The 27,053-nt window shown below is 45.7% G+C and overlaps 3 protein-coding genes and 1 long non-coding RNA gene across 4 annotated transcripts in view; 2 read left to right on the top strand and 2 right to left on the bottom strand.

The window, feature by feature from the left end:
* Nucleotides 1-1,897: 1,897 nt before the first annotated feature.
* Nucleotides 1,898-6,932, bottom strand: LOC135813716 (uncharacterized). The gene is made up of 2 exons (XR_010553106.1): nucleotides 6,531-6,932; nucleotides 1,898-2,492 (listed from the first exon to the last, which is right to left on the bottom strand). It is a non-coding gene; the product is annotated as an uncharacterized LOC135813716 (long non-coding RNA).
* Nucleotides 6,933-7,548: 616 nt separating this feature from the next.
* LOC135816085 (phosducin-like protein 3) lies at nucleotides 7,549-12,329 on the bottom strand. Its single transcript, XM_065329454.1, has 4 exons — nucleotides 12,014-12,329; nucleotides 9,762-9,905; nucleotides 8,809-9,017; nucleotides 7,549-8,281 (listed from the first exon to the last, which is right to left on the bottom strand). Exons 1-4 carry the CDS (start codon nucleotides 12,232-12,234, stop codon nucleotides 8,151-8,153), a joined length of 705 nt encoding a protein of 234 aa, XP_065185526.1. The 5' UTR covers nucleotides 12,235-12,329; the 3' UTR covers nucleotides 7,549-8,150.
* Nucleotides 12,330-12,907: 578 nt separating this feature from the next.
* Nucleotides 12,908-20,955, top strand: LOC135816083 (UDP-N-acetylhexosamine pyrophosphorylase-like protein 1). The gene is made up of 8 exons (XM_065329452.1): nucleotides 12,908-13,603; nucleotides 14,901-15,060; nucleotides 15,413-15,601; nucleotides 16,998-17,063; nucleotides 17,430-17,698; nucleotides 18,243-18,431; nucleotides 19,755-19,824; nucleotides 20,132-20,955. Exons 1-8 carry the CDS (start codon nucleotides 13,122-13,124, stop codon nucleotides 20,216-20,218), a joined length of 1,512 nt encoding a protein of 503 aa, XP_065185524.1. The 5' UTR covers nucleotides 12,908-13,121; the 3' UTR covers nucleotides 20,219-20,955.
* A 4,749-nt stretch (nucleotides 20,956-25,704) lies between these two features.
* The window catches only part of LOC135816084 (cystathionine gamma-lyase-like), an 11,552-nt gene continuing 10,203 nt past the window's right edge, over nucleotides 25,705-27,053 (top strand). Inside the window, exon 1 of the mRNA XM_065329453.1 lies at nucleotides 25,705-25,994. Coding sequence (XP_065185525.1) covers nucleotides 25,818-25,994 — 177 coding nt within the window. The 5' untranslated portion in view covers nucleotides 25,705-25,817. The remainder of the gene's footprint in view (nucleotides 25,995-27,053) is intronic.

The following is a 27,053-nucleotide window of genomic DNA, read 5'->3' as shown; positions in this document are numbered from 1 at the left end:
TCACTTTCCTGATAGACTCACCTCAGATGTTGATATTGTACCCATCCCTGATTTGTACATGCACCACGTTTTTGGCAACTCCGAACAGTGAGAATGTCTGCTGTGGATAGTTCTCATGCTTTAAACTCATTCCTAAATTGAATGTAAACAAGTACAGTATAATACCACCAAAATGTAGTTCATTACAAGTCGTCGATTATGATCCTTTGTTGAGACGAAAGCTTCGGGACCTGGGAGTACTTGTGACATACCCATATCATACTCTCTCAGGTTCTGAAGCTGTGTGCTGTGTGCCAGGGGTTATGGCGATCGAGTGCATGTATGTTCGGATAAGGGCGTGGGAAAACACTCATCTAAAACATACTCATTTCCTCATGCATACTTTCATTTCTCATTCTTTTTGGCACACACTCCAGCTCCTCGAAATTATCATGGGATGCATGTTGATAACAGCCTGCTGCCATGCAGCCTGAGCAGTTCGGACAATCAATCATTCGGATAATCGGCATTCTATATTACTACAGTTGTGGTAGCTGTATTTCATGTACAGTACTACAGTAGAGTCGGGCGCCAAAGAACGTGTTGCCCAAGAATGTCCAGCCTGAAATGCTAAGAACGCCACCGCCTTTTAAGTTTAAAAGAATGGCGGTGTTGGTTTTCCAGCAGCTTTCGGGATACATAATAATATGATCCTAACATGATTGTTTCTAAGAACATGCTACAAGAGCGCAGCCGGATGGCTGAAAAATACAAACACCCAAGGCTAACCTCTTGGACACAACGTTCTTGGACACTCGACTCTACTGTAGTATGGAAGAACGCTCTTCGGCAGGGATGTTACATGTTAGAAATCATGCGTACAAGATGCCTATTTAAGTCTGCTCTTCTTTTATGACAAGCTTTGGCATGCATGCAGCTCTTAAAATTAATCCCAAAGGTGGAGTGCAATGACATGTTTAATAAGTCCCAAAGGCGGAGTGCAATGACATGCATTTGGAACCGTGATCACTAAAATCCTGCGCTTAATTCTAAGATTTAGAACTATAAGTGATGTTGCACACCCAAGAACGTCGTTCCGAGGGCCTAGGTCGGGGGCGTTCTTGGAAGAACATCATGCTGGATTGTAGATAACCTACTGTATATAACCCGCATGTGTGTGATAACAAAAGCTGCGGTACAGTGCGGAGAAACTAGTATAACATACTAATATCACCAGTAGGTTTTCTAAACTTCTTGTTCTATACTGGAGAATATTCCAGCGAGTGAATCCAGAGCAAGTGCTATGGAAATGGACTAGCGAGAGCTCACAATAGCCAGACAGACCCACGAGTCCTTTCTTGAACCGAACAATAATCATCTATGGCATTCAACATGCAGTTTGGGAAGCCATGCAGTCCTGGGACAAATATCCAAATGCATTCTTGTCTCCAGACCAAACAACGATTGTTATCATACTTAACAATTTCCAACTCTACGACCACCATGCCAGCTCAAGCAAAAAGAAGCAAAGGAAGACGGAGATTTCTACTTGTGCAGCCATTCAGGGAGGAGCACGAAGGCTGTTTTAACATTACATGATTCGACTGTGCACGCACTTTCCAAAAGTGTACTTATCACATACCACGTGAACTCTTAGGCTGTTTGCAGTGCGATATACTTACATGTGCATGCCCTTGCCGCACATTCACACTCCAGTACAAAACATAATTATGCAAATATGTAATGCACATAATGTAACATTCTACGCTTGAAAGCAGATCAGCATTCGAACTTTTTCATTGCCTTCAGGCTGCAACAGCATATTGCAAGAGGGCACAATGGCCCAACCCAACATCTTCCCGTGAACACCATCGGCCATGGCAGTACAGACCATCTGACATCACTCACACCACCCACATAGAAGAGAAGCAATGTTGATACTTCATAGTTAACACGTTACAAATACTACTGAGAGTGCATATAGGCAGTACACCAGGTTCAGGATGCATTGATCCATTCTTCTGCTTCAACTACCTTAGCTGCTCATTTGATCTATGGCTATGCATGCTGTCATCAGCGAGCCACATCATTTCGAAAGACTGATGACGGAGAGATCATTGTGCGTGTGTAGTCACAATACTATCAGAGAAATACGTTTGGCTAATATAGGAATACTGTGGACAAAATCGTACACAATAACCTGCCTTGAAGCAAATCTCAGAAAGAAAGCGCTGTGCAGATGCATGTCAGCCGCTTCAGATTCAGTCACTTCGTGAGATCCAATATTCTTCCAACTGTACTGTTCAGCCTTCGGTGATCCACAGAGACAGACAAACAATCTGTTCCGTCCTTCCACATGAGAAACAGAGAGGGAACATGTTCCAGTTCATTCCAGTATGAAGGTGGCGGAAACAGGCAATGAAAGTCATCGTTGGGCCAACATGACCAGCCTTCAGACATGAGTTCTCAGAGACCTTCGCTCATCATAATGGTATTCACCCTTGGCTACAATCCTGCAAGACACGTGAAAAGATTGCAGCAAAACAAACTGAATGTTATAAAGAAGCAATTTAGGAAAACTATGCCTATCGTATTTGTAGTACAGTGAAGCTAAGATACAACACCCAGCAGGCAGGCAAACTTGATAATATCCGATGAATTAGCATGCCTGGTCATGGCACACCGGGTACAAAATATGCAACCAGCATAACGTTTCCACCAGTATTGATAATCTATCGTAACGTTATTATCAAACTACATAACTGCTAAGAATGTGCAACTACTAACATAAGGTACGATCGGCTTCGAAATCCAATGATTATGAGCAAGCGCGCATATATTTCTACATGTGCCATGTAGATAGAGTGTTTCATCAGGTTCAGTAGGCATGGATCCACAGTTCATTGTTCTGCTTCAACTACCGTAGCTGTGATGTACAAGTTTTGATCTCTGGCTATGCATGATGGTATTAGTGAGCCCAATGGCCTACAAAAGCCGAAGTGATGAAACTTTCTGCCGTGGGCAGAGGGATCATCGAGTTGCCCACTCTTGGTTATGTACTCATGCCATGACCAACTATCAGTGCACAAGTACTGCTACGCCCTCACTATGATCCATTGCAACAATATCACCAGGCACATGCATGCTACTGCACCCATTAAACCAAGAGTCGCAAATAGGAAAATCTTTGCTGTGAACCACAGCTATAAGGTGCTTTGAGTCCAGTTTTGTGGGAAAGTTGCACTGCACGATGCACAATACCACATTGAGCGAAATTCTTTTTTTTCACATAGCGTGAAGTGTCTCTCGAGAAATGCAATGCACAATGCATAGCACATCGCAGAAAAATCTTGTATTGCACCTGCAGTCTAAAACTACTTGCCAGCCAGAGCTCTTGAGTCACATGCACCAGCATGCAGGAAGTGATGCCCATCACGTGTCACCCAACCTTGAAGTGGAGCTGGACTCAATTTCCCGTGATACGACCTGTGATGGAGCTGGAACAACCAGCGATGCAAGTTTGCAGTCCAATTATTTGAAACTGGCCCGCTATGTTGCTGAGAACGTACTCAAGGCAACATTTGAGAAATTACCTTTCGAAAAAATGTTCGGTACAAACCTGGCCGGATATTGTTTAAACTTTACGGTCTGTGTGAAGAAAACAACTATTTTATTGCATAGACTAAAGCTATCCAGCTTTATCGATAATTTTCACGAAATGAAAGAAGGACCCTCCTCCACCCCCCACCCCCCCCCCCCCCCCCGATTGATGTCTGTAATATCAGTATTTTTTCGAAATGAAACTCCCCTTGACCCACCCACCAACGAAACTTTTTCTCTTCGTGTAAAAGATCGACAATTATGGACCCGGCATTATCGATAATTTTCACGAAATGAAAAGTTTAGTGATGAGTAACTTGTGACCGTCCCCCACCCCCACCTACTCACCCCTCAACGAAAAATAGCTGGAATGGACTAGTGTTTCAGCTATCAATATTTTTCATTACGAAACCCTTCTTGACCCACCCGCCCATGAACGATTTTTTTTCTCGTTTCTTGTTAAAGATAGATAATTATGGATGGCCCCTAACGTGCCAGGTTCGAATGAATGGACCGTAGAAGATTGTTTGTGATATCACACGATCAGAACAGGTGACAACCAACACTACATGGCTGTATACTTGATGTGCTGCATTTACTGGGTGCAACGCAGGGAGTTGTAGCATCTAGGTAGATGGCACAGGCGACTGTAAAGCTAAATGACATGGGGTTCGACCCAGGGGTTCTTGTTTCAGCCACCCCTGGGGCACCATTGGGCAGATCTATACACGCTCGTACATGGCATTGCTAATCTGGGCCGTTCTCAGGGTCAGTAGGTCAAGGCCGTGATTGCACAGATCACGGAGAACCTCCAAATCCTGACCCAAAATTCTATAAAGTATTGTGTAGTCTCCCTACAGTGTAGGTGCTATGACTCCCTGGCACGATGTACCTGCTGGTAAATAGACAAATTGCAACCAGGCCATAATTTGGATAGAGCAGACGATCCTGTCCTGGACCCTGTTCCACATTCAAAGTATCTAGACTCATTATAGTGAGGGAGGAATATTGTGGTACTGACTCCGATTTTCATGCGCTAAGAAATTATCAAGTATATGTAACTGTAAGTGATAATCACTCAAAGTACGAAGCTAACAGTAATATTCACTGGTTAGAGGGAAAGGCACAAACGGGAAAGGTCTGAAGAAAAAATTGACTGTTATCACCAGGATTCGAACCAGGGACCTTTGCTTGAGGCCAGCGATGCTCTAATTACTGAGCTAAGGTGTAGCCGTCATCCCAGCCGAGATCGTTCAACATTTTCTTCAGACTTCGTAACGCACACTAACAGCATCAGCTAATGGTATATGTACTCTTTTTCGATTGTACATGCAAGCTCTACCTTGTGATGTTGAGCTCTCTTCGTTTGGTGGGGGTACTCCGATCGTCTAATGTGAACCACAGTCCACCTACAATTCTACATTTGCAACGTTGTCCAATGTGCATCGGCACTCATTGTACATAACTGTTACAGCAGAGTGTAGATTATCCGCACCCCTCGGGCGCACGCTTTCTCCAGGGGGTTCGGATGGGGAAAAATTCTGATAAGGGAGCAGTCACACATCCATCTAAGACTTGCACATTCCTTCACGTTTCCATCATTTCTCACATTCTCTTCACAGGAACTAGACACACTCTAGCTCCTCAATATGACACCACGGTGATACATTGTTGCTCCAACCTGTTGCAAACTATCTTGTGCACCGCTTGAATGGTGCTTGGGGTCGGGGAAAATGAGCAGAAGCTCATTTTCGTCCCTTCAATTCAATGGAAACTGGCATTTCGAATAAGTGATTGTTCAGATTATCGGCATTCTCCTGTACCATAAAGTCGCGGATAAAAGCCGGGCTTATAAGCACATGAGCCGCTTTCTGCATCAGGCTTTAATGCAAACCAGGCTTGTATGCAAACCATGCTTATATGCACCACTGATATTTTTGCTAGACTTGTATTCCAGGCTTCTACGCGCGACAAGCGTAGATCTACCACTGACTACCAGTATGGCGGCAGTTTTACTATGCACCGTACATAGCGCATGCACTCTTGACCCACCCGATCCGCGCTTGCATAGAAGCCAGGCTTCTACGCGCGACAGGCTTATATGCATTTAACCCGTTTGATTTTCAGGCTTCTATCTGCGATGTGCTTGTATGCAAACCCGGCTTTTATCCGCGACTTTACGGTATTCATATTCACGCTTTCGGTACAGTCTGGAACAGGAGATCCTAGTTCGACTCAGACTGCCCTTTCCATAATACGTTTCCCATGTACTCGCAGTTCTTTTATCGGAACATCTTTTCTTCCCAACCTCAAATCCTGTGCAACACCGGTTGGCTTTCCTCAGTTTCCTGAGTGGTGTTACCTCTCAATAGAAGCATGAGTGGCCATTCAATATACCGGTATAGTAAAACATGTCCATAATTATCGGAGAAAGGATCGGATGTGGCTAAATAATTTGAAACTGTTCACCTCTCCTCACTGCGCTCTTGGCCCACATTTACCACACCATAGCGAGGAAGTTCGTTCTTGGATAGATGCTCTACATCCTCCAGACATCTATCCAAGAACAAACTTCCTCGCTATGGTGTGGTGAATGTGAGCCAAGAGTGCAGTGGTGGACAGTTGCAAATAATTTTACTACAATGTGCTAAGCAGAACAGAGGTACTCGCACCTGGGTGGAAACTATTCTGAATTTTGAATGCCAGGGAAGGCTGAAGGATACCCATGAAACCACTGCCAAAGCAAACACGAATTTGAAAAGCAGTGCATGCATGGTGGCGGTGGGAAAAAGCAGCCAAGGAAAGTGTGTACATATTTTTGTTGAAAGCACGAGAATTCAAAGAAAGCTGGCTGCTTCCTCTATTTCCATGATCGGCCAGTGCCTGCAGCACGAACAGTACATTGTAATACATGTACATGTATGTGCATAGACAGACAAATAAACACTAACCTGAGCATGGGTACCGCTTGTATTCGTGGTCAGGAAAGTGAAAGTACGAACGAAGGAGAAGAAGATTGTTGACCATGGCGAACAACTGCATATCCAGAGGGCACACGGCTTGCCAGAATGGGTCGGCTACATCTTCGCTAATTTTCTATCCTAACAACATTCAGCTTCGAGGTCAAGGACGGCGGCATTTTTGGAAGGAAATTTCGAATTTTGGAGAAGAAGCTTGCTTTCGGAAAAATGTTCCTTTCACGCAAGGCAGCATGCCAGGTCAGGCGTGTGAACCAGGTGAACTGTGTCGGCAGATCGACGTTTACGTTCCAGGCCGACAGTTTTTTGACCAAGCCGTGAATCGCCCTCGCTCTGACTCGCCCGGCTACGAAGGAGTAATTTTACAACTCTTCAGGCCAGCTACAGGTCTCTGATGCAGAGCTGCAAGTGACGGATATCGGTCATTTGCAGCCACTACTTTGGGCCTCCTAGCTCCTGGTCGTCGCAATCTGATACATAATATACCTCCATAGACTGGTTTGTACCAGGGCCCGGAAATCGGGTTCGCGCGATTCCCGGGTATGCACTATGCAAGCAGGGATCGGAGGTCCTCGGGATCGGGAGTTGTCTACAACTCCCTGATGGCAAGCAAGAGTACATAACCCTCCGGACCGGGGGGTTATGTACTCTTGACGGGAAGTCATTGTACATGTAGATAGTACCAAGAGTCCATAAATGTACTCTTGATAGTACTAGTAGATCTACTCGTACGATCGTGACGATAATAATAATAATTATAATTATTATTATTATCAAGAGTCCATAACCCCTTTGCTGTATGGGCTCTTGATAATAATATACCGGCCCAGGCCAGACCAAGACGGAAAGAAGAAAATCACCACTACGGCACTAGACTACAAAAAATAGATTTACTCCTTTGAAGTGACTTTCCCCGGATATCAGGGAATCGCACTGGTTGGACGTGGGGGTACGACTCCCTACATATAGCTGCACAAGTACTCTTGCTGTCTTAGTGAAAGTCCTAGCTCATACGTTTACATGTACTGCATTTGTGAAACACCATGAATAAAGCAGAAATGCACAGCATAGCGGACGGCTCTACTCTACCCGTATCAAGAACACAAATTATCCCAACGTTGCAACAGGCCACAGCCGGGGGGGGGGAGGTAGTCATGTGGATAGCTGATTTCACTGTATGGACGGCAGGCACTGTGCAGTACGTATGCTCATGGCAAGTAAGTTGGGTGCTCACATCAGGGTGCTTTGTGGCCTAGCCACGCAGTCAGGACGAGAGGGTAAACACCACGAGAACGCTCAAAATTGCGCTATGTGTGACAGCTCGAAGTCCCAGATTGTTCTTTTGCTTTCCCTACACAAATGGGCGAGTGCAGGGACCATCTGACAGACTATGGTGCGGTCTCGGCCCCTTGCGTCACTGAACCAGTTTCAAGTGGCGAGCGTTCGGACAACACATTCCAAGCAAACGCAGGCTGGATGAGAGAGAGAGAGAGAGAGAGAGAGAGTGGGTTTCTCCGGAGTAAGCTAATAAAATCAAAAGCCCTATAAAATAAAATAAAATAGAAGAAGTTGTTAAAAAAGATTAAGATGCCACTAGTCCGAGTCTGAGTCAGCACCTCTCCGTAGGGACGCCTCCATCACGTCGTGGATTTGCCGTTTCTTCAGTGGATTTTCTTCCAGTGTAGTCTTCACTGCTCCATATCCATTCAGCTTCCATTCCAGCTCTGGATATGACAAGGACAAATCACAACGCACACAATCATCAGGATCATGCAGCAGAATTGTCCCTAGTCTAAAAATAAAACAATACTAGTAAATCATTTCAATACACTACGATAGCTTCGGCATAAAAGTCGAGTAGAGACAGATAAACCATTCTCTTTCCCACTGGATCATTGTCAATTGAACTGTAAGTGATGTGATCAGGCGTTCATAGGATATTTCAGGAGACAATACACGTGAGATATCAATCATGTCAGAACACATCGACACTAACACATGAACACATGAACACACACACACACACACACACACACACACACACACACACACACACACACACACACACACAACAACAACAACAACAACAACAACAACAATCTCTTATTGGCGATGGTGCCATCGTGAGAATAAAAGATTTCAAACAACAACAACAACAACAACAACAACAACAACAGTAACAACGAACAGGAAAAATAAAAGTGCATGTACACACAGGTGTGTAATAATTTAAAGTGTTAGAGGAACCCACCATCTCTTGTCAAGTTCATGCCACCGAAGACGATTGGACCAGCCATTTGGCCCTTCATGTCGCCCTCAAAGTAAACAAAGATCGTGGGCAGGTTGTGATCGGGATAATTCGGAATGCACGTAGTCGATATGCTGCGGATAAACTTGGTTGCTGGAAATTTGCCTGCTAGCTCTGTGATGTGTTTGTTTATCAAGGCACATAGGGGCAGTCTGGCCAGACAAAGCAAACAACAACAAAAAGAGAAATGAGCACACTTAGTATGTTTCTTGAATACATTCATTCAAGTAAAATCTGTGTTTAAATAAAAAAAATCACATACAAAAATCGCACACATACACACACACACACACACACAAACATTTGCACTTGCTCACTGCCAAAACTGGTCACGTGGGGCTTCCTGGGAGAGGGGAGAGAGCCTCAAAAGGATTCTTAGAAAGATAACTCAATTGGCTATTGAACCGCCCAACGGCCGACTCCCCTGAAATCCCCCGACTCTGGGTGGATTTGGAAATGATCCCACTTATGGGCTCACTACACCTCAGTATTAAAGTGGGTGAGGACAAGGTGCAGAAAAATGATTGACGGCATCAGGGTATCCGTCCCGGGATCCAATTGCAGTTACCCCTGCCCCCAGTGAAGGTAATACTTGCTACTAGTGTGGGTGGCTGAATCAGAGTGGATCTGATATAAGCTTCACTAGCACCATTGATTACACAAGACTTCATCTAGCCAGAAGCAGTCCATGGTTACTTCAAATAGAAGGTATATGAACCCTGAAGCCAACAGAGGTAGCAGTCACTAGCAGTTACAACAATACGCCTGCCAGCAGCGGAGCTTGTTGGTAGCAGGCCCAACACTATCTAGCATAAGTGTACCCACCAACGGAACTAGCACCGAACACACACACTCACACACACACACACACACACACATACAACAAAAATCCTCACCCCTGCTTGTACAGATGCAGGACAACATAGACACCTTTTCCAGCCTTGTTCACTTCCTGTACATACTCATGCGCTGTGATTTCCGATACAGATCCAAACCGGGCTTGCTGTGACAATAACCGCATCTCCGCCAGCCGTTTCTGTCTAAAACGAACAAAACACGACAAAAAAAACCCACACACACACACAACGGCATTAAAATTCAGAATGGTATTGCACTGTATCTCCAACACATACATGAATATGCATGGGAGCTGCTTCAAATATGGCTACTATGGTCACGCGAATCCTGGTACAATACTGTCACACGTCTAGTATATGACATGTTGTATAGAAAGCATGACCATATCCGGTATACCGTATATTCTCTATTATAAGCGCAGGTCTCCATTACTAGCACAGTCTCTAATACTAGCACACTGTGAGCACCTTTCGAAACATTATAAGCACGGTCTCTATTATTAGCACGGTCTTGGTGGAAATCAACGCGGCATGCATGATATCTAGCATGTATTTCTTCTTGCCCTGTATGGATGCATTGGTTGAAAAAATATAAGCACGGTCTCCAATATAAGCACGGGGTAGAGGGGTGTTGAAAAAATATAAGCACGGTGCTTATAATAGAGAATATACGGTATGAACAGAGTACGAATTCAGCCAACTATGGTCAGCAAAGAGCATAGTGTGTGTGTGTGTGTGTGTGTGTAACCGACACCCGCCGTCTGTCAGTGTTCCACAATCGCTGTGCTTGGTTTATCCTGGACGTCAGCAAGTCCGAACAATGGAATGAGCATCTCTCCAATGCCGTCATCTTGGAGCGGGCTCGTTTGCGATCAGTGGTGGAGATGCTGAGGATGCGCCGTCTTCGCTGGTTGGGGCATGTCGGACGCATGTCAGACGACAGAATACCAAAGTGCGTATTGTTTGGTGAGCTCCAGAAGACGCGCCCTCGCCACGGACCACGCAAGCGTTGGCGTGACAACATCGTGATTGACCTAGAGGAACGCCACATCAATGACTGGTACAGCCTAGGCGAGGACCGCCGTGCGTGGAGACTGGCCTGCAACACCATCCAGCCGCCTAAACCTGTGTCTCGGGATTTCAGGTGCCACTGCGGCCGAGATTTTCACCGTCGCCAGGACCTCACTCGCCACTCGAAGTTCTGTTCCGCGTGACTGAAACACTGTCGGTCCTTTCAGGACCTGCCATCATCTCCGGATGGGCATTATTGTATTGTATTGTGTGTGTGTGTGTCTTGATCTGTTTCATTCAGAATCAGATCCGCTATTGTTGCTATAAAGAGAAAGTCTGTGGGTGCATTTGCAAATAAGCCGTATGCACGTTGTACAGATGCACGGAATCCCGTGGTATCTCGTAGACCCGGTTGGGTGTTGGATGTGCAGGACCCTATTGTGTTTACTGCTATTTCCACTAAGAAATGGGCCCTGAAGGAATCATATGAAAACCTTTTTTTCCGACAAAGATCTAGCCTGTCATTAGTTCTATCCAAAGTGATGCAGCTGGAAAAGCGATTGTCTGCCATTGATAACGAGGTGAAATTGGTCAAATGTGCATGTATACCACAGAATGAACACCCAACCGCGTATGTACGCACCTACGGCAATGCACATGCATCCCCAGTACTGCTGTGCCATTCCACCACCGTGGGTCTTTGTTGAAGTCAGTATGTGCATGTGCAGCTCCATACCCGATCAGGGAGTCACGTAGCCTCACCACCGCCATTACGTTCAACACATATCTGGTCATCACAGGCTGGTTGACCCCTTATCTAGATGAGCGAACGAAGTCTATAAATTGACGCAAAGAGTGTTCCCAATCGGTTGGATGATCATACAGATCATGTACCAAGGCCTTACCAGCAACATGTGCCTGTACTCAGGAGCACCATCCCTTTGTAGCATGCCATCTACATTACTCCCTGCTGCCTTGTGTGTGTGTGTGACTGTGAGTTACGACTACAATAATGTATGTCTGTTACATCCAACAGCTGTTCTTGGTGATGAGCTGACAGACAGTGCACTGGGAAGTTTTTTTCTTTGCAAGAGTACGTGTTCACACAGCTACATATAATCACCAGTTTCTATAATGCATGTGAAGCAGGTTGGACTCAACCGCCAGGCATATTTCTTTACCAATTTCACCACTTCACGTTCATGTAGAGCTGCACGTAATCGTGTTCAATTGATCGCATACAGAGCCAGGCAAGCAACAAGCTCAAGGATGGTAAGTACCTGTAGTCCAATAGCACCCGTTCGTCTTCATCATCCTCCAACTCATCTAGCTCATCCAATGTCATGTCCTCCAAAGCCTTCTCTCCGGTTTTCTGTTTTATTGTCGCCTCCAGGAGCTCAGTCAACTGATCCTCGGTTACCTCCGCTTCCTTCTTAGGAGGCAAGATGCCCTTCGCACGAAGAACATCATTCCATTCTGTGTCCTCATCTGGGTTTTGCATCTTGCCTGACGAAACCAACAGCAAGAACAGTTCACCGATACTCGTACTTCAAAATGAACGGGATTATTGCCTTGACTTGAAGATGCATCGATGATGGTTTGAGATCGAGAGAATCATTTTCAGGAATGACATGTTCGACGAGTCAGCTTCTTTTTTTGGTTACGTCGCATGCATGTATGCAGAGACGTGCGAGCAACCCTGCATGGTATGGCCAGCGTCAGCGACATGCTGCAGCGCTGGCCATGGCTAGCTGTGCTCTGTGCTGCATGCATGCTGGGCGGCCGGGCCTGGCGCCGGCGCGTGGCGGGCCAGTACATGTACTCGTACGCATGTACGCAGTGGCGGCGCGCCGGCGTGCACGCGCGCGTGGCGAAGACGGCGAATCGCGAAGACGGAAGGCGTGCACGTGCCTGTGGTGTGGGGGGCCGGGCCGGGGGACATGGTACATGGTGCATAGGCCAGGCCGGGATCGCGCGCGGGAGTCGTAAAATACGACTCCCGGCCGGATATCCCTGGTAATGCATCCGACTTGCATGCATGCACTCGATCTAAAAAAAAAAGGGTCAAAATCTCTGTCATGCACGTAGATCTGCATGCACTTGTAAAGTAACCATATGCACGATGCATGTGTACAAATCGTTGTGAGTTGGGTCTTGTCACTTGTGACATGGTGACGCGCGGGAAGTCGCCGAGAGCCAACAAGAAGTAAAGTCAAGAGTTCGCAGTTCGCGCTTCGATAAACTCGACAGAAAACGTCCTTTGGTATTCGTGTGACAGTTTATTCATTGTGTAGTTCTTTTCTAGAAAACATCCCTTTACATGTTATAAGTAGTCCTTGAGTTGTGTGGGTGTAGTAGAAGTGGAAGGTAGCTGCAGGTGCCTCAGCCATGGACCTAGCAAGTCTGAGGAAAGGTTTGGAGCAGCATCGCCAATCACACCTGTTGCAGTTTTGGGATGATTTGTCTAGTGAAAATCAAAAAGAACTTTACGATGACCTCAGTTCAATCGATCTAGACCGAGTATGCCAGTACTTTGGAAAAGCCACAACTGGACTGAGTGAAGCCCAGACGAAAAGCGATGAGCGCCTGGAACCGGTCCCGGAAAAGGTATGCGGCAGTACATCCCGCATGAGCAGCGATGAGCACAAGCAACTGTTTGATTCTGGTCTCCGATTGATAGCAGAGGGCAAAGTTGCAGCATTACTCTTGGCTGGTGGTCAAGGCACTAGACTGGGCGTACCGTATCCCAAGGGTATGTACAATGTCCAGCTACCTTCAGGGAAAACACTGTACCAGCTTCAAGCAGAGAGACTACTCAAGCTGCAAGAGCTAGCTTTCAAGTTGACCAATCGACATGGGGTCATACCATGGTGAGTATGTGCTTGTTTTTCAAATTTATTTATTTATTTTTATTTTTCAGTAGGAATATCTCAAGATGACAGAAGAACCGATTAGAACAAAAATCATGAGTGGCAGTGAATCCACCCATGACTGAATGACGAATACAGTAAAAACCTGCCCTAGCCGGACGTCCTTAGCGCAGCCGAAACTGTCCCGATATGATAGGATTCCGCTTGATCCGGGTATGCACTTTCGATCCACATCGCTTTGGTGCATGACAATTTGTCCGGTCGATACAGGATTCTGCTTGGTACCGGGTACGGCAAACACAGGTTTTACTGTGTTTGCCGGGGATGTGCACCAGGTTCGTGCGTACCTGCCACAATTTGCGAGGGCAGAACTTCGCATCACGCAGCATGGTTCAAAGGTTGGGCTGAAAAACAGCGCAATGTGACCAGCAGGGTTGCGTACAACCAAGAGTACATATGTACTCTTGGTATACAATCATGCACAGGGTGCAAATAATGTGTACGGGTTTATCACGTGATGTTCTGCCGTCGCGGAGATGCGGACCCCATAGCTTGAGTTTCACACTACAGGGGCGTTGGACACGGTACGGTCACTACGGTATTGACCGTACCACTTTTTGCCCCGGGTACCCCGTGAATCAATAAAATACACCCACCTGGACTCTAAAATTTCAAAATTATCGGCTATTGTCTTGGGTGGGGGTACTCTTGGTACAATGAACTTTCAGTTTGACGTACCTCTTGTGTTGTGCTACAATCCAGGCGGTGAGCGTGCGTGCAGCACTCACACTTTGAAGTTCTTTTTTAATGGATGGTTCATCTTTGTGTGGCTTTATTTTATTGAGTTCAATGGGAGGTATGCATCACTTTCCTGCCATTGCTCTTGCCATTAGGTTGGCGTAGCAAGTCTACTGCAACCGTACAGACATTGGTCATGAACTGTGCAAGGTCATAGTTTCGATCACATTACCGTATTTGTACATACCCTGTATTGTCGCGTATTACAACCAGGCGTATTCTTGTGGAAGCCGACATCAGGGCTAGGCTTCTATTCAAGCCAAGTATTTCTCTGTGTGTCAACACCGAAACCAGGCGTATGTGCCGACAGTGTATCTTGAAAGTCAGGCGTGTATTCAAAACAGGCTTCTGTATGAGATAGGCTTTAATACAAGACACTACGGTATTGTGTACGTCCAGCGGCATTCGTACTACCACAAGCTTTTAGGGTGTCAATGAACGGTTCTGAGTCCGTGATGCCGAGCATTGTCTTGTTACAACCTGTTGCTGTGCTGAACAGGTACATAATGACAAGCGAACACACCAAAGACAAGACAGTGAAGTTCTTCCAGGAGCACAGCTACTTTGGCCTGGAAGCAGATAATGTGATAGTGTTTGAGCAGCACATGCTGCCGTGCTTCACCTTTGAGGGCCAGATTATACTGGCCGGCAAGCACAAGGTATGTTGAGTGCTGATTTATTTTACGTGTCTACTCTCCACTCTGCTGTAATTCATAATTTTAACTTATATACTAGTGTGCTTGATAGTAGTCATTGTCTTGTCGCTGCCACCAGCAACGGCCTGCATCTTGTGCTTGGCATGTAGCCCCCCTGCTTCTTGGCCACACTAACATGGTGTTTCTTCATTGCCGGTATTGTGTGTAGTTGTACCCACTCTCCTAGCATGGTCATCCGACTGATCATTGACTCTGTTAGCTGCTGCTCTGACGTTGCTTTGTACGTACTGGCAATGTGATTGCCTGAAGTATTCCTCTCTCTTTCTGTCTTTCTGTCTCTTCGCCATTTCATCAGGTGGCGCGGGCACCAGACGGGAACGGCGGTCTCTACTCTGCCCTAGGTTCAGCAGATGTCATTGCGGATATGCGTCGCCGTGGTGTGGAGTGCATGCATGCTTACTGCGTCGACAATATCCTTGTGAAGATGGCTGATCCGGTGTTTGTTGGCTTTTGCCATCAACGTTCGGCTGATTGTGGCGCAAAGGTTAGGCATGTTTCATTGCTTCCGGTGTACTCTCTTGCTTGCCTCGTATCAAGTACATGTTTAATTTATCCTGACCGGTTTCTGCCACACTTCACACACACACTTGCACTCAAGAGTAGCGGGTCAGCTGAAGCGACCCTGCAGAAACGGAAAATACCATGGCAACTGCGGAAGGCGCAACTACCGCTCCAGCGGGAACTCAAATCCGCTGCCTCCTAAATTTTTTGGAGCGGCACTCTCGCTTCTGCGTTTCCGCTGCAGTGGGAAACACCGCATTCTGCTGTATATGAACTTGCTACTACAAATATGTATGTGTAGGATGCACATGCGATAAAAATGCGGGGGGGGGGGGGGGGGGGGAGAGAGAATTTCATGGTCCTTGTGGATTTACTGTACCGTATGCACCTCAGTCCACTTTGCTCTCTCTGTTCCGCCAAAGTAGCTTGCCCAGTCTGTATGTGTGACCCTACACAGCTGGTTCTTCTGGAGAGGCAAATTGCCTCGCTCTTCTAAAGCTTCGCCGCCGAAACGAAACCCCTGTACAGGTGTGTCTGTGCCCATAGGCTTGATCAGAGGAATGAGGCAGAGAGTATGCAACTGAATCCTTTGTCCAGAAATTACTATAAAAATTAAAAAAGAGCAGAAAGCTGAACAAGGTAGCATCTAAAAGAGAAGGTACCTGACATCTTGGAAAGGCGGCATCTCGAAAACTGTGTACATGTAGTACAGTTTAGTGTATGGTTTCAGTACACGTCTGTACTATTTGTGCATCTGCAGTTTATGGTATGTAGCCATGTTAGGGAGTGCGTAGAAAATCGATGTAAAAATAGTGCAGATCTGCAGTCGTGCATCTGCGGTTTATGGAATGTAGCCATGTTTGGCAATATATAAGGTGTGTGTGTCATTTGAAACTGGCCCGATGCATTGCTGAGAACTTACTCAAGGACGCTTTGAGAAATGGCTGTACAAAAATCAGAGAACGTTTTTTTCAAAAACCCGAAGAGATATAAAAATCAGAGAACGCTTTTTCAAAAACCCAAAGAGATAATTATGGTGTGAATAAAACTGGAAATTATCATACCAAGAACCCTGAGCGTGGGTTCTAGAGCCGGAAAAAAACTGGCAAAGGGAAACCCACTGAAAACCAGGGATGTGAAAGAAAACACTGATCAACTTTTTTATTGCCTGATACGAGGATGTAAATTAAAAAGTTCGGGTGTCAGTTTCAAATGAATGGTCTGTAGGGTTGTTGCTAAACACTCCAATGTTTGGATTGCCTGTGTGTTGATCACATCCTCTTCTCTTGTAATCTTGTTTGGCGCGGGACTACGGGCTATGATTGTGCGCTCTATTTGAGACCTCTGCCAATACCCTGTCCGCTGTGTGGTGTGCCTAGGTTGTGGAGAAAGCCTTCCCAACGGAAGCCGTCGGTGTGGTGTGCCAAGTGGACGGTCACTATGAGGTCAGTGTAGCTCGGACCTGAACAGTGCTCTTGGTTTTGGTAATTAATTGTGGTGATTGATCGATCCGTTGATAGATTTAGTAATGATGCTGCAATACATTGTGGCTTAGAGCTTAGATAACATACACTGGGGAAAAGAGTTGAATTCTTTTGGAATTCTACAATAGGAATTATTGGAATGGGTCAGAGTTTGGCATCAGTTTCATTATCTTGGGAAAGAGCAATTCTGCTGCTAATAACATTTCGTGAATTCGTGAAATGACAATGACTGGAGACAGTGTACCATATCTTCTGTGGGAACGTATTTGTGAGTACATGTGTAGTGGACGTGATTGTATTTTTCTTGTCTGCTTTGTCATTGTTCAGGTGGTCGAATACAGCGAAATTGCGCTCAAGACAGCAGAGCTACGGCGGGAAGACGGCCGGCTTACGTTTAATGCCGGTAACATCTGCAATCACTACTTCACAACAGACTTCATCGAGTCGATCGTCACGGAGCACGACAGCTCTCTTCAGCATCATGTAGCAAAGAAGAAGATTCCGTTCGTGAGCGACGATGGCTCGATCACAACGCCAACCACGCCCAATGGAATTAAAATGGAAAAGTTTGTATTCGATGTCTTCCAGTTTTCTAAGTGAGTACCACTGCTGCTTTATTTTCTTTGGCTTTGGTTTTGCTATTCCAGAACATTTTAGATTAGCTAAAATAACATCCAATGCCCCCCCCTCCCTGGTTCACATCTGTTTGGGAGCTTCGAGTATTTTCTAGCCCAACTCCGTGTAAACGCCCATGGGCGAAAGCTCCACCCCAGTACACAGCTAGTGCAGTGTATGTGCAGCTCCACGTGCATGTACGGTACGGTAGTATAGTGTACAGTGCATCGTGCTAACCTTATCGTACACGATGTGAAAATAAGTTTGATTTTACTTATCCAAAATAGCGCCCGGGCCCGAATTGACGCCCATGTTCTTTAACTTTTCCGCCCGGCGCCTTATTACGGGCTTTTACGCTACTTTGGTCACATGCAGCAGATAGTCCAGCTGTGGAAAGTTTGTTGTGTGTGCCTTGTGCTCTTGTCAGATTTGACCTGGCATTGAATATTTGCAAGGGATTACGGTTGATGACCAGTGAAGATTGTGGCTATTTCTTTTGTGTTGTCCGCCTTCCTTCTTCTCCAGGCAATTTGCAGTGCTGGAAGTATTACGAGAAGACGAGTTTGCGCCACTCAAGAATGGCCCTGGCGCAGCCAAAGACACGCCGGCAACGTGCCGGAGCTCACTGCTGAATCAACACTATCGATGGGTATTGGCCGCTGGCGGCAAGTTCATGGATAGCGAAGGCAGTGTGTTGCCTCTCATCCCTGCAAGGTATGTTGTTTGAGGACTTTTAAATAAATAGGGGAATTTCCCTTGGCGCATACGGTAAATCACATAGAGTAAAACCTGTCTAAGACGACCGCTCAAGGGACCTTCAAAACATGGTCTCTGGAATCAGGTGGGCTCCTTATCCAGGGTCATTTGACTGGAAATAGCATCCCTTGGTCCCGGTTGCAATGGTCTTCTGGGACAGGTGGTTGCCTTGTCTGAGTGGTCACCTTGATAGGTACTGTACATGGTCCATGTAGTAGTTGTGAAGCGAAACATGTATGATCTGTGATAGGGACCCTGGGACTAGTTTCAGCCAGCACCAACGCAACCGATAAACTGCCAATTGGGTTGGACTGTGCTCGGTTGGTTAGAACCCAATTATCTTGTTGTGCTTATACCGGTATTACGCCTATTATACCTTGGCAGAGTGCTGTGTTCTGCACCTGATTGCTGACCAGTTGGACCTAATCCTGGCTACGACCTGCGTCAAGCCTGCTCATAGAATGATCTGTCTTGTGTCTGTACAAATGCTTTATACCCAGTTACTGTATAGCAGGAAATTTTCGGACGGAAATATTTTCGGACAAAGCCGAATTTCGACCTTTCGTATGGATTTTATTTTCGTACAGTGGTGCACGTGTTTGCATGCGGTACGCATGTATAGTGTACATAACTTCACAGGAACAAATTATTTTAGTACGAAAGCGGCCGTGTACGAAATCGTACGAAAATAAATTCCGTCCAAAAATTTCCTGCTACATGTATACAGTATGTTAGGGGTTCAAGTTGGGCTTTGTGTGGCAGAACTGATATCTACGATCATGTTGTTGCCTTGCATGTGCGGTTGGTTGCTGTAGATCCTCTGTACAAATGCTGGACATCCAGTTATGTTAGGGGTTCAAGTTGGGCTTTGTGTGTGGCAGAACTGATATCTACGATCATGTTGTTGCCTTGCATGTGCGGTTGGTTGCTGCAGGTCCACTGTACAAATGCTGGACATCCAGTTATGTTAGGGGTTCAAGTTGGGCTTTGTGTGGCAGAACTGATATCTACGATCATGTTGTTGCCTTGCATGTGCGGTTGGTTGCTGTAGGTCCTCTGTACAAATGCTGGACATCCAGTTATGTTAGGGGTTCAAGTTGGGCTTTGTGTGGCAGAACTGATATCTACGATCATGTTGTTGCCTTGCATGTGCAGTTGGTTGCTGCAGGTCCTCTGTACAAATGCTGGACATCCAGTTATGTTAGGGGTTCAAGTTGGGCTTTGTGTGGCAGAACTGATATCTGCGATCATGTTGTTGCCTTGCACGTGCGGTTGCTGCAGGTCCTCGTCAATGCCACATACTACCGATATTGACTGTGAGGTCTCTCCCATGGCGTCATACGCTGGAGAGGTAAGCGAAACCGGGCATACCTACACACACACGATAAGCGTCGATAACAAAGGCAGAATGAGGATTCATTATACTGCATCATCAGAGAGTCGTACCTGGTTTGGGTACGACTCCCTTTGCAGCATGTGCGGGTGTCTGGTGCATGAAGTATGTCTTGCTGCACTGGTGAATTGTCCAATTTCTTTCTTTTGTTTTTACTAGTACACTGAGTCACTGACTATTGGCATCTGAAATGTTTGGCTCGTGTTTGTTTGTGTTTTTCTAACCTCCTCAATGTTGTTACCTACGCTTGTGTACTGTGCACTAGGGTCTAGAGGAGCTGTGTGCAAACCAGGTACTCACTGCGCCTATTCAAGTTGTCCCCGGCAAGATCATCAAGCCAGAGTGTAGTTAGAAAGTGTCCTCTCGCGGCAAGTCAAATTGCTGGGGCAAGTCATATTTTGATATTTGTTGAACCCTGTCGTTCCCGATCCAGCTGATCTCAGCATTCACCTGCAGTGATGGGTATCTGTTGCTTCTCTGCTAGACAGCGATGGCGTGTTCTGCCGTCAGTTTCCTCCATTCAAGTATATGTGGTACTATTTTTCTACTCCTTATTACTCCATCCCTATTTAATCGAATGGATTTCGTCGTGATGTGCATTGCACTAACACACTAGTTGACACCGCAGCTGCTCCTGCTCTCTTAGCTAGGCTTGCAGTCTTGTCTGGTCGCATCCACGTCCAGTCTATCCACTTCAGTCTCGTCAGTTTTGTTGCAATGTCAACTTCTCCTTCTTCTTTTTTCCCCCACCTGCAAGCACTCCACGGATTGCAAGTACTTTCCTAGTCGTCTTTTGCACTCGTCAAGTGTTCGTATTGGTGTGCTGTTCACAATGTACATCGCTAGTGCAGATTTTCTATAATCATTAGAGCATTCTGCTCCCCCTCCCCTTTATTTTTGTTCATGAACGTGTCTGGGAAATGAACTGATACCATGTACCTGTACCACAGTAGCAGGAGTAGATATTTTACTACTCTCTTCTCGCAGTTTTTTTAGACCATTCAAGGCATGTTCAAGTGTTTTTGCTTTAGACGTGTCCCACTAGTATGTGTACACTCAGAGAATTTGGTGTGACCCGAGTACTGTAAATCTGCGCTGCAGGTACTTTCGTATTGGCGTGACGTCACGACTGATCAATGATGACTTGGTCTTATAAGCTCACTATGGATACTAGTATGTGCTCATAAGGGAGTCGTCAATTACCGGTACATGTAATTTGAAGTTCATGTATTTGACGGCTGCCTGGTGCTCACACATAGGAGCGGCATGGAGCTGTGTGGGGCCCATTGCTTTAGTGCATGATGCGCACTGTCTTATTCTAGTGGTGCGTGTGCAGTGCTGCTCAATGAAATCCGATCGAGTGAGTCAGCTTTGCACCGTTACATGTACGAGTGATACAATCCCAGCGTTCGCAGGTCTAGGGCTGCACAGCGCGCGGCACGTGCTTTTAAGTAGCTCGGTCAGATTTCATTGAGCAGCACTGCTGCACTTGCCTGTTGATTATTTTTGCTTTAGTGTGCACACACGTGACTGTGCGTGTGTGTGTGTGTGTGTGTGTGAATTTCAACATTGTGATTTCTGGCACAGTGACACTGCTGAAACTTATTCCAGTCAGCTTCACCGTTGAGAACAACAAGAAATGTGGTGAACTGTAATCAGGCACCCAAAAAAGTCGTTGTGGTGATATGTGGCCTTATGCCTATGGTGATAAAATGATAGGGTAGATGTCTGTATTTCGTGAAATCTGGGTCCAGTAGTTAGAAAGGCTGCTCAAAATCTGTAGCTGCATGAGCAATCAGGGAGTGCTACCAGTACAAGCAAGAGTACATAACCCCAAGAGTGTGCAACTGCCTGCACAACCTCTATGCTGTGCTGCGACGGCAGAACTTCACATCACGTGACATGGTTCAAAAGGTTATGCTGGCAAACAGTGCAAAGTGACCACAAGAGAGTTGTACCCAAAGCTGGGCTGCGTACAACCCAGTATCTATCATGCACAGAGTGCACGGGTTCATCACGTGATGTGAAGTTCTGCCGTCGCAGACCCCATAGCTGGAGTTGCACACTCTTGGGGTTATGTACTCTTGGTACAAGACATATCCCTGATGAAAAATAGCTTTACTTGATAGCCGACTGGCATCTGTATCACAATTTGTGGCCTGGGTTCAGATACTAGTATTGCACAGACTCGAATACTCAGTCAGTATTTACTAATTGCGGGTGGGCATGCAGAAGGTGTGTCCCTGCATATGCAACTCGTTCCGAAGTAATTAGTTCTGTGAAGTCTTAGGCTGCGTTTACACGACAACGCTGGGGGCGAAAACGCAACGAAATTCTTTCGGATCTAATCCATGGTTCATTTACACGGTACGTGGAGCAAAACGCAAAAGTTGTACACCAAAACGCTGGCCAAGGTGGAAAAATTTGAAAACGGAAATGTTCTGCTGGATAAATTTGGGTGTGTAAGGCCGAGTAAAAAAAATTACTAGATGATCGTCCTTTTTTTTGGAAAAATCGGGGAGGGCGGGAGGATTTTATTTTCATTTTTTTACTTTTTACCTTCTCATGCACACAGTGTACACAACAACATCAAGGTTTTTTTTCTCTTTTTTTCTTTTTTTTTCTTTTTTTCTTTTTCTTTCTTCAGCAGATCGATACTGACGTTGTGATATACTAGTAGTATGTGGTCCATATAGTAAAGAAAGTATTAAACAAAGCGTGCACATGTTTCCTGCATCCGCGATCGGTAAAAAACCAACGATTTCGGCAAAAACTCACGATTTAAAAAATAAAATATTTCTTGGGGCGCTGACAAAAACTGGGGCGGACGGGGACGATCATCTAGCTTTTTTTTTCCTTGGCCTAAACCAGGGAGTAGTACAATACCAATACCTGGTGTAAACAGTCGAAACGGTGTGCTGGCCTCGTTTTCCGTCACGTTTGTTTCGTTTTCGGCCGTTTACACGGCTCCGATAATTAAGGGTGAAACGAGTATCTATTTTGACCAATCGATCACTCGTTCATAATATTCGATCGAGTATCCGATTATTTCGAGTATATTATGAAAATTCAAAAGCGCTAGATTTGTGAGTTCTCGACCAATTCGGGAGAAATTATCTGTGAACATAGAGCAAAAGTCGCCAACGTCTTGTACAGAGTGTAAAGTAACGATTTTCATAAGTGCTTTCATATCTCAGATCGTTACTTGCCGTGGTGATCGCATTGTCCAAGTCATAAAATACTGACTCAAAGGAATGCATAAGGCATGCAACCATGTACAGTACAGTACAGTGGCCTACTAGTGGATGAGCGGTGTAACAAAAGTTTTTGAAAAATAGAATGCCAATACCAAAAAAAACAAAAACGACCGAGTGCAAAATTTCGAATACTCGCTCGTTTGAAATTTTCGAACGAATACTCGAATATTCGAACTAATCGTTTCACCCCTACCGACAATCCAAATTTTTTTTCCAATTTTCGTCATGTGACGTAGTAGTAGTAGTAGTAGTAGTAGTAGTAGTAGTAGTAGAATTTATTATTTGTGTTGTCGTGTGCCTGTTTTCAACCATTTACTTGAGTGTGATTGGTGCTTCCACGGCAACACTTGGCACATGACGAACTTTGGCGGATCCTTTGCTCTCGTGTACGTGTAGACGCTTGAAAACGATACAAACGGAGACCACCTCGGATCGGCTTTGACTGGTAACGTACGAAAACGGAAAAAGAAATGCAGGACTGAAAACGGAAAACTGGCCTAGCGTTGTCGTGTAAACGCAGCCTTCTAATATTACTAATATTATTATTACAGGTAGACTCCCTCTAATTCGAATACGGTTTAATTCGAACATTCCGTGTAATTCGAACTTTTTCGTCGTACCGATCTTTTGCAAGTCACTTCAAGTCAAAATCGAATGCATAATTCGAAGTACGAAAAGTGCGCCGGTTGGATAATTCGAACCCAGTCTTCGTACAGAAGAGCTGTTTACAGTACATTGGCTATGTCCTTTGAACGCTTATTTCGAAGTGAGATTGAGTTGCTATCCTTGTAATTCGAAGTTCATTCTCCTCTCCTTCTCTAGCCAAGAGTAGCTCAGAAATTGATTGATGGTCCGCTGCAGGATCGACTATAGCGTTCAAGAAACCCACCTTCTCTCGAAATTTGATTCAAGCCCGTGCTAGGCAAATTGCAAAGGTTTGATTGAAGACGACTTCTTCCAGGTGGCTGACTCTCTTCGCGGATCTCGATGGCCTTTCTTGCCGCGCCAGCTCGTGCGCGGGGATGTTGGCGAACAACAACACTATTGTCGTAAATATTGTCGATGCCTATGCTCCACTTCCGTTCTTCAGAACGACGTGCTGCTGTTCGACAGCCTTTCATGACGTGGATTAGGCAGCGCAGTTCTTTTCCGTTGAAATTGTTTCAGGAAAGCTGCAGTGATTGACAACTTCTTCACTAGAAGATGAAGATAATGTCAAAATGATTTTGTGTCGATCCAGTGTTTTGATGATCCGTTGTACATGACCGGTAGTAGTAGTAGTAGATTTTATTATTTTACTAGGGGAGTCCCAACAGGCGTTGCCTTTTTACTGGGAACCCTAGGTGAATTTTTACCATGTTTACATACAGAGTAAGAGACGGGGCCTGACGGCAGTCAGTGGGAAGAGCATTCCATCTGTCTGCCGCCAGGAAAGAAATAGAACGCGGTACGACCACCTATGTTTCGTTGATGCAAATAAAAATGTGCAAAAAATATTCAGCATGCGATTTCAAGCATTTTGACATACATATCAGTGCATGGGGCTGCATTTGGATAATTAGAAGTTCTGGATAATTCGAAGTTAGGGCCTGGCAATTTGAGGTTCGAATTAAAGGGAGTCTACCTGTATTACTCTACTCTAGCTGCAGCTCTGTGTGTGACCAGTGGTGACCGGGTGAAGTGACACTTGACTTAGTGATGTCCCTGACCATGATTCATTTGTGTGTCAGTTTCAGTGAACATATCCAGAAAACAGGACTACATTAGTACAACTGTCAAGTCATGACATACAACAGTAGCGTAGTCGCTATGTACTTCAAGAAGTAACTTACTTAGTTACTAACGTTGAACGGGTATCTTGTTCAAGTAAAGCTAAAGGTCAAGGCAAAGAATCCAGGCCATGGCCAGTGAACCAACCGTACCTGATGGTGATCATCATCTCCAGCGCGAGACAGAGAGAAAGCGTCGCCAGGTCACTGAGCGAGAAGATGTCGATAACCGTTGATCGCGCAACCATGTAGAGATGTAGATGTACCGTACGAGCCGTTTCGAATCATAGGCACAGAGAAGGAAACAATTACCATGATTACATGACAAAATAATAGTCTTCACTCAGTCGCAGTTTTCCAATCACCGTGAGAGTGCAAAACAACCGAGTCATGTAAGCTGCTGACTAGCAACATTGTGAGTCAAGTCACGGTCACTGACTCACTGCACCCGACCACACACAGAGTAGTGGACTTACACAGAGCCAACAGAGGCAACAGCGCGAACAACACCACTGACTAGTACTAGTTCTCCCTGGCTCTTCTTTCTAGATAGAGTCGATGAAATTAGTAACAGTTTGACATCATTTTGATGCCATGAACAGAGACGATTTCCAGACTATTCCCTCTCATGCTCAGTCCTGAATCCTGAATGCTCTCTACCTGTACCTGTCTACTCAACAGACTCGCATATTGACGATCGATAGAGTTGCACGTGCGTAGATCACCCCAGAAGCTTCCACGTGACTAGAAAAGCACGTGGGGCAGAAAGGTGCGTCACCTAGCTCCTGTCCTGTGCATGTGTCGTGGTTCTGTGTGCTGGGCAAAGAAAAACTCCCCCGATCATTTCCCCCTTCTTTCCTTTGTAGTTTTCGTTGTTGGCTGTAGTTCCACCTCGTGTTGTCCACCCATTTGCAGTGAAATCATCATGGCTGAGCCAAGTGCTAAACGATCTCCAGCGGAAGCCAGCGAGGAAGGCTTCCCCCATTTTGCCACCCAAGCTATTCACTCTGGCCAGGACCCTGATCAATGGCGTTGCCAGGCGATGATTCCGCTGATCTCTCTGTCGACAACATTCAAGCAGAACTCTCCAGCGGTGCTGTCGGTGAGAGGCGGCTCTGTACCCTTACTTTCGTAACAGAAATGTAAACTTGGCTCCGCTGGTGGATGGTTGAATTGAGTTCAGCGGATTGGAAAGCATGCATAGCAGGTTTTCGGGAAAAATATCAATGTTTGAAATAATTTGCACCTAAAGTACACTGTACATGCATGCTATTGCAGTATACTAGTAATTACTGATAGGCGTGAAAGTTTCACGCGTGCGTCTACCAAAAAGCATACATTCCACGGTTGGTGTTGAACATGTCACTTACTGTCCGAACTAACGCCCAACGCCCAAGACTATTCAGCGGTCCTGCATCTCTACTGTGTTTGTGACATTTTCCTGGATTGATATTCTCGTAAAATCTCCAGGTTAATCCTTATACACGAGAATGGATTGCTATCTAAGAAACGATTGCATGTGTGTGTGTGTGTGTGTGTGTGTGTTTGTTTGTTTAGTGGAGGTTATAATTATGCGATCCCTACATAGTTCCTTGCCATGCACACTAATTCTTAGCGGGTGATTTTCAGGGAAGGCAGTCATGTTTTTTTGTGAAGCGAAAACGTGTTCAATGGACACCTACATGATAGCACATTAAACACATCAAACAGGCAATCCTCTGGGTGCGAATACGGTCAGCACAGTGCAGTGCAGGGCTGGTCAATGAAATGCGATCGTGTGAATCAAGTTTGCGCCCGGCACCATTTCACAGCACAGTGTTCCGGGCCAGGGCTACTCAGCTCCCGGCTCGTGCTTCACTCACTCGATCGGATTTCAGTGAGCAGCACTGTGCATACGCCCTGTAACTCTGGCTCAGTGAACACACAGATGAACCACCGTCATGTCACTGCAGTGCTAACACTCACTGTGCACAGACATGTATGGGGCACGGCGGTTTGTTTGCAATTGTAGTACATGTACGGCCATGTCATGTTGTGCTGACTGTACTTAAGGTTTCTCGGCTCTCAGAGATTACTGGAAATGCGTGGTTTCTCGGCTCTCAGAGATTACTGGAAATGCATGCACGAGGGCTTAATGGGTAGCCTTTCTTGGGAACGTGTG

This window comes from Sycon ciliatum, chromosome 4 (genome assembly GCF_964019385.1).
Source record: "Sycon ciliatum chromosome 4, ocSycCili1.1, whole genome shotgun sequence".
Taxonomy (NCBI): domain Eukaryota; kingdom Metazoa; phylum Porifera; class Calcarea; order Leucosolenida; family Sycettidae; genus Sycon; species Sycon ciliatum.
This window is presented reverse-complemented; position numbering and strand designations above follow the sequence as displayed.

What these genes read in the sequence shown, in the direction of transcription:
- LOC135816085 (XM_065329454.1), bottom strand. Translation starts at nt 12,234, where the DNA reads ATGCAAAACCCAGATGAGGACACAGAATGGAATGATGTTCTTCGTGCG. An exon ending in CGGGTGCTATTGGACTACAG is followed by an intron (nt 9,906 to 12,013) that starts GTACTTACCATC and finishes TGTTCGTTTTAG; the next exon opens with ACAGAAACGGCTGGCGGAGA. An exon ending in CTGCATCTGTACAAGCAGGG is followed by an intron (nt 9,018 to 9,761) that starts GTGAGGATTTTT and finishes TTGTCTGGCCAG; the next exon opens with ACTGCCCCTATGTGCCTTGA.
- LOC135816083 (XM_065329452.1), top strand. Translation starts at nt 13,122, where the DNA reads ATGGACCTAGCAAGTCTGAGGAAAGGTTTGGAGCAGCATCGCCAATCA. An exon ending in CGGCTGATTGTGGCGCAAAG is followed by an intron (nt 15,602 to 16,997) that starts GTTAGGCATGTT and finishes TGGTGTGCCTAG; the next exon opens with GTTGTGGAGAAAGCCTTCCC. An exon ending in TGGCGTCATACGCTGGAGAG is followed by an intron (nt 19,825 to 20,131) that starts GTAAGCGAAACC and finishes ACTGTGCACTAG; the next exon opens with GGTCTAGAGGAGCTGTGTGC.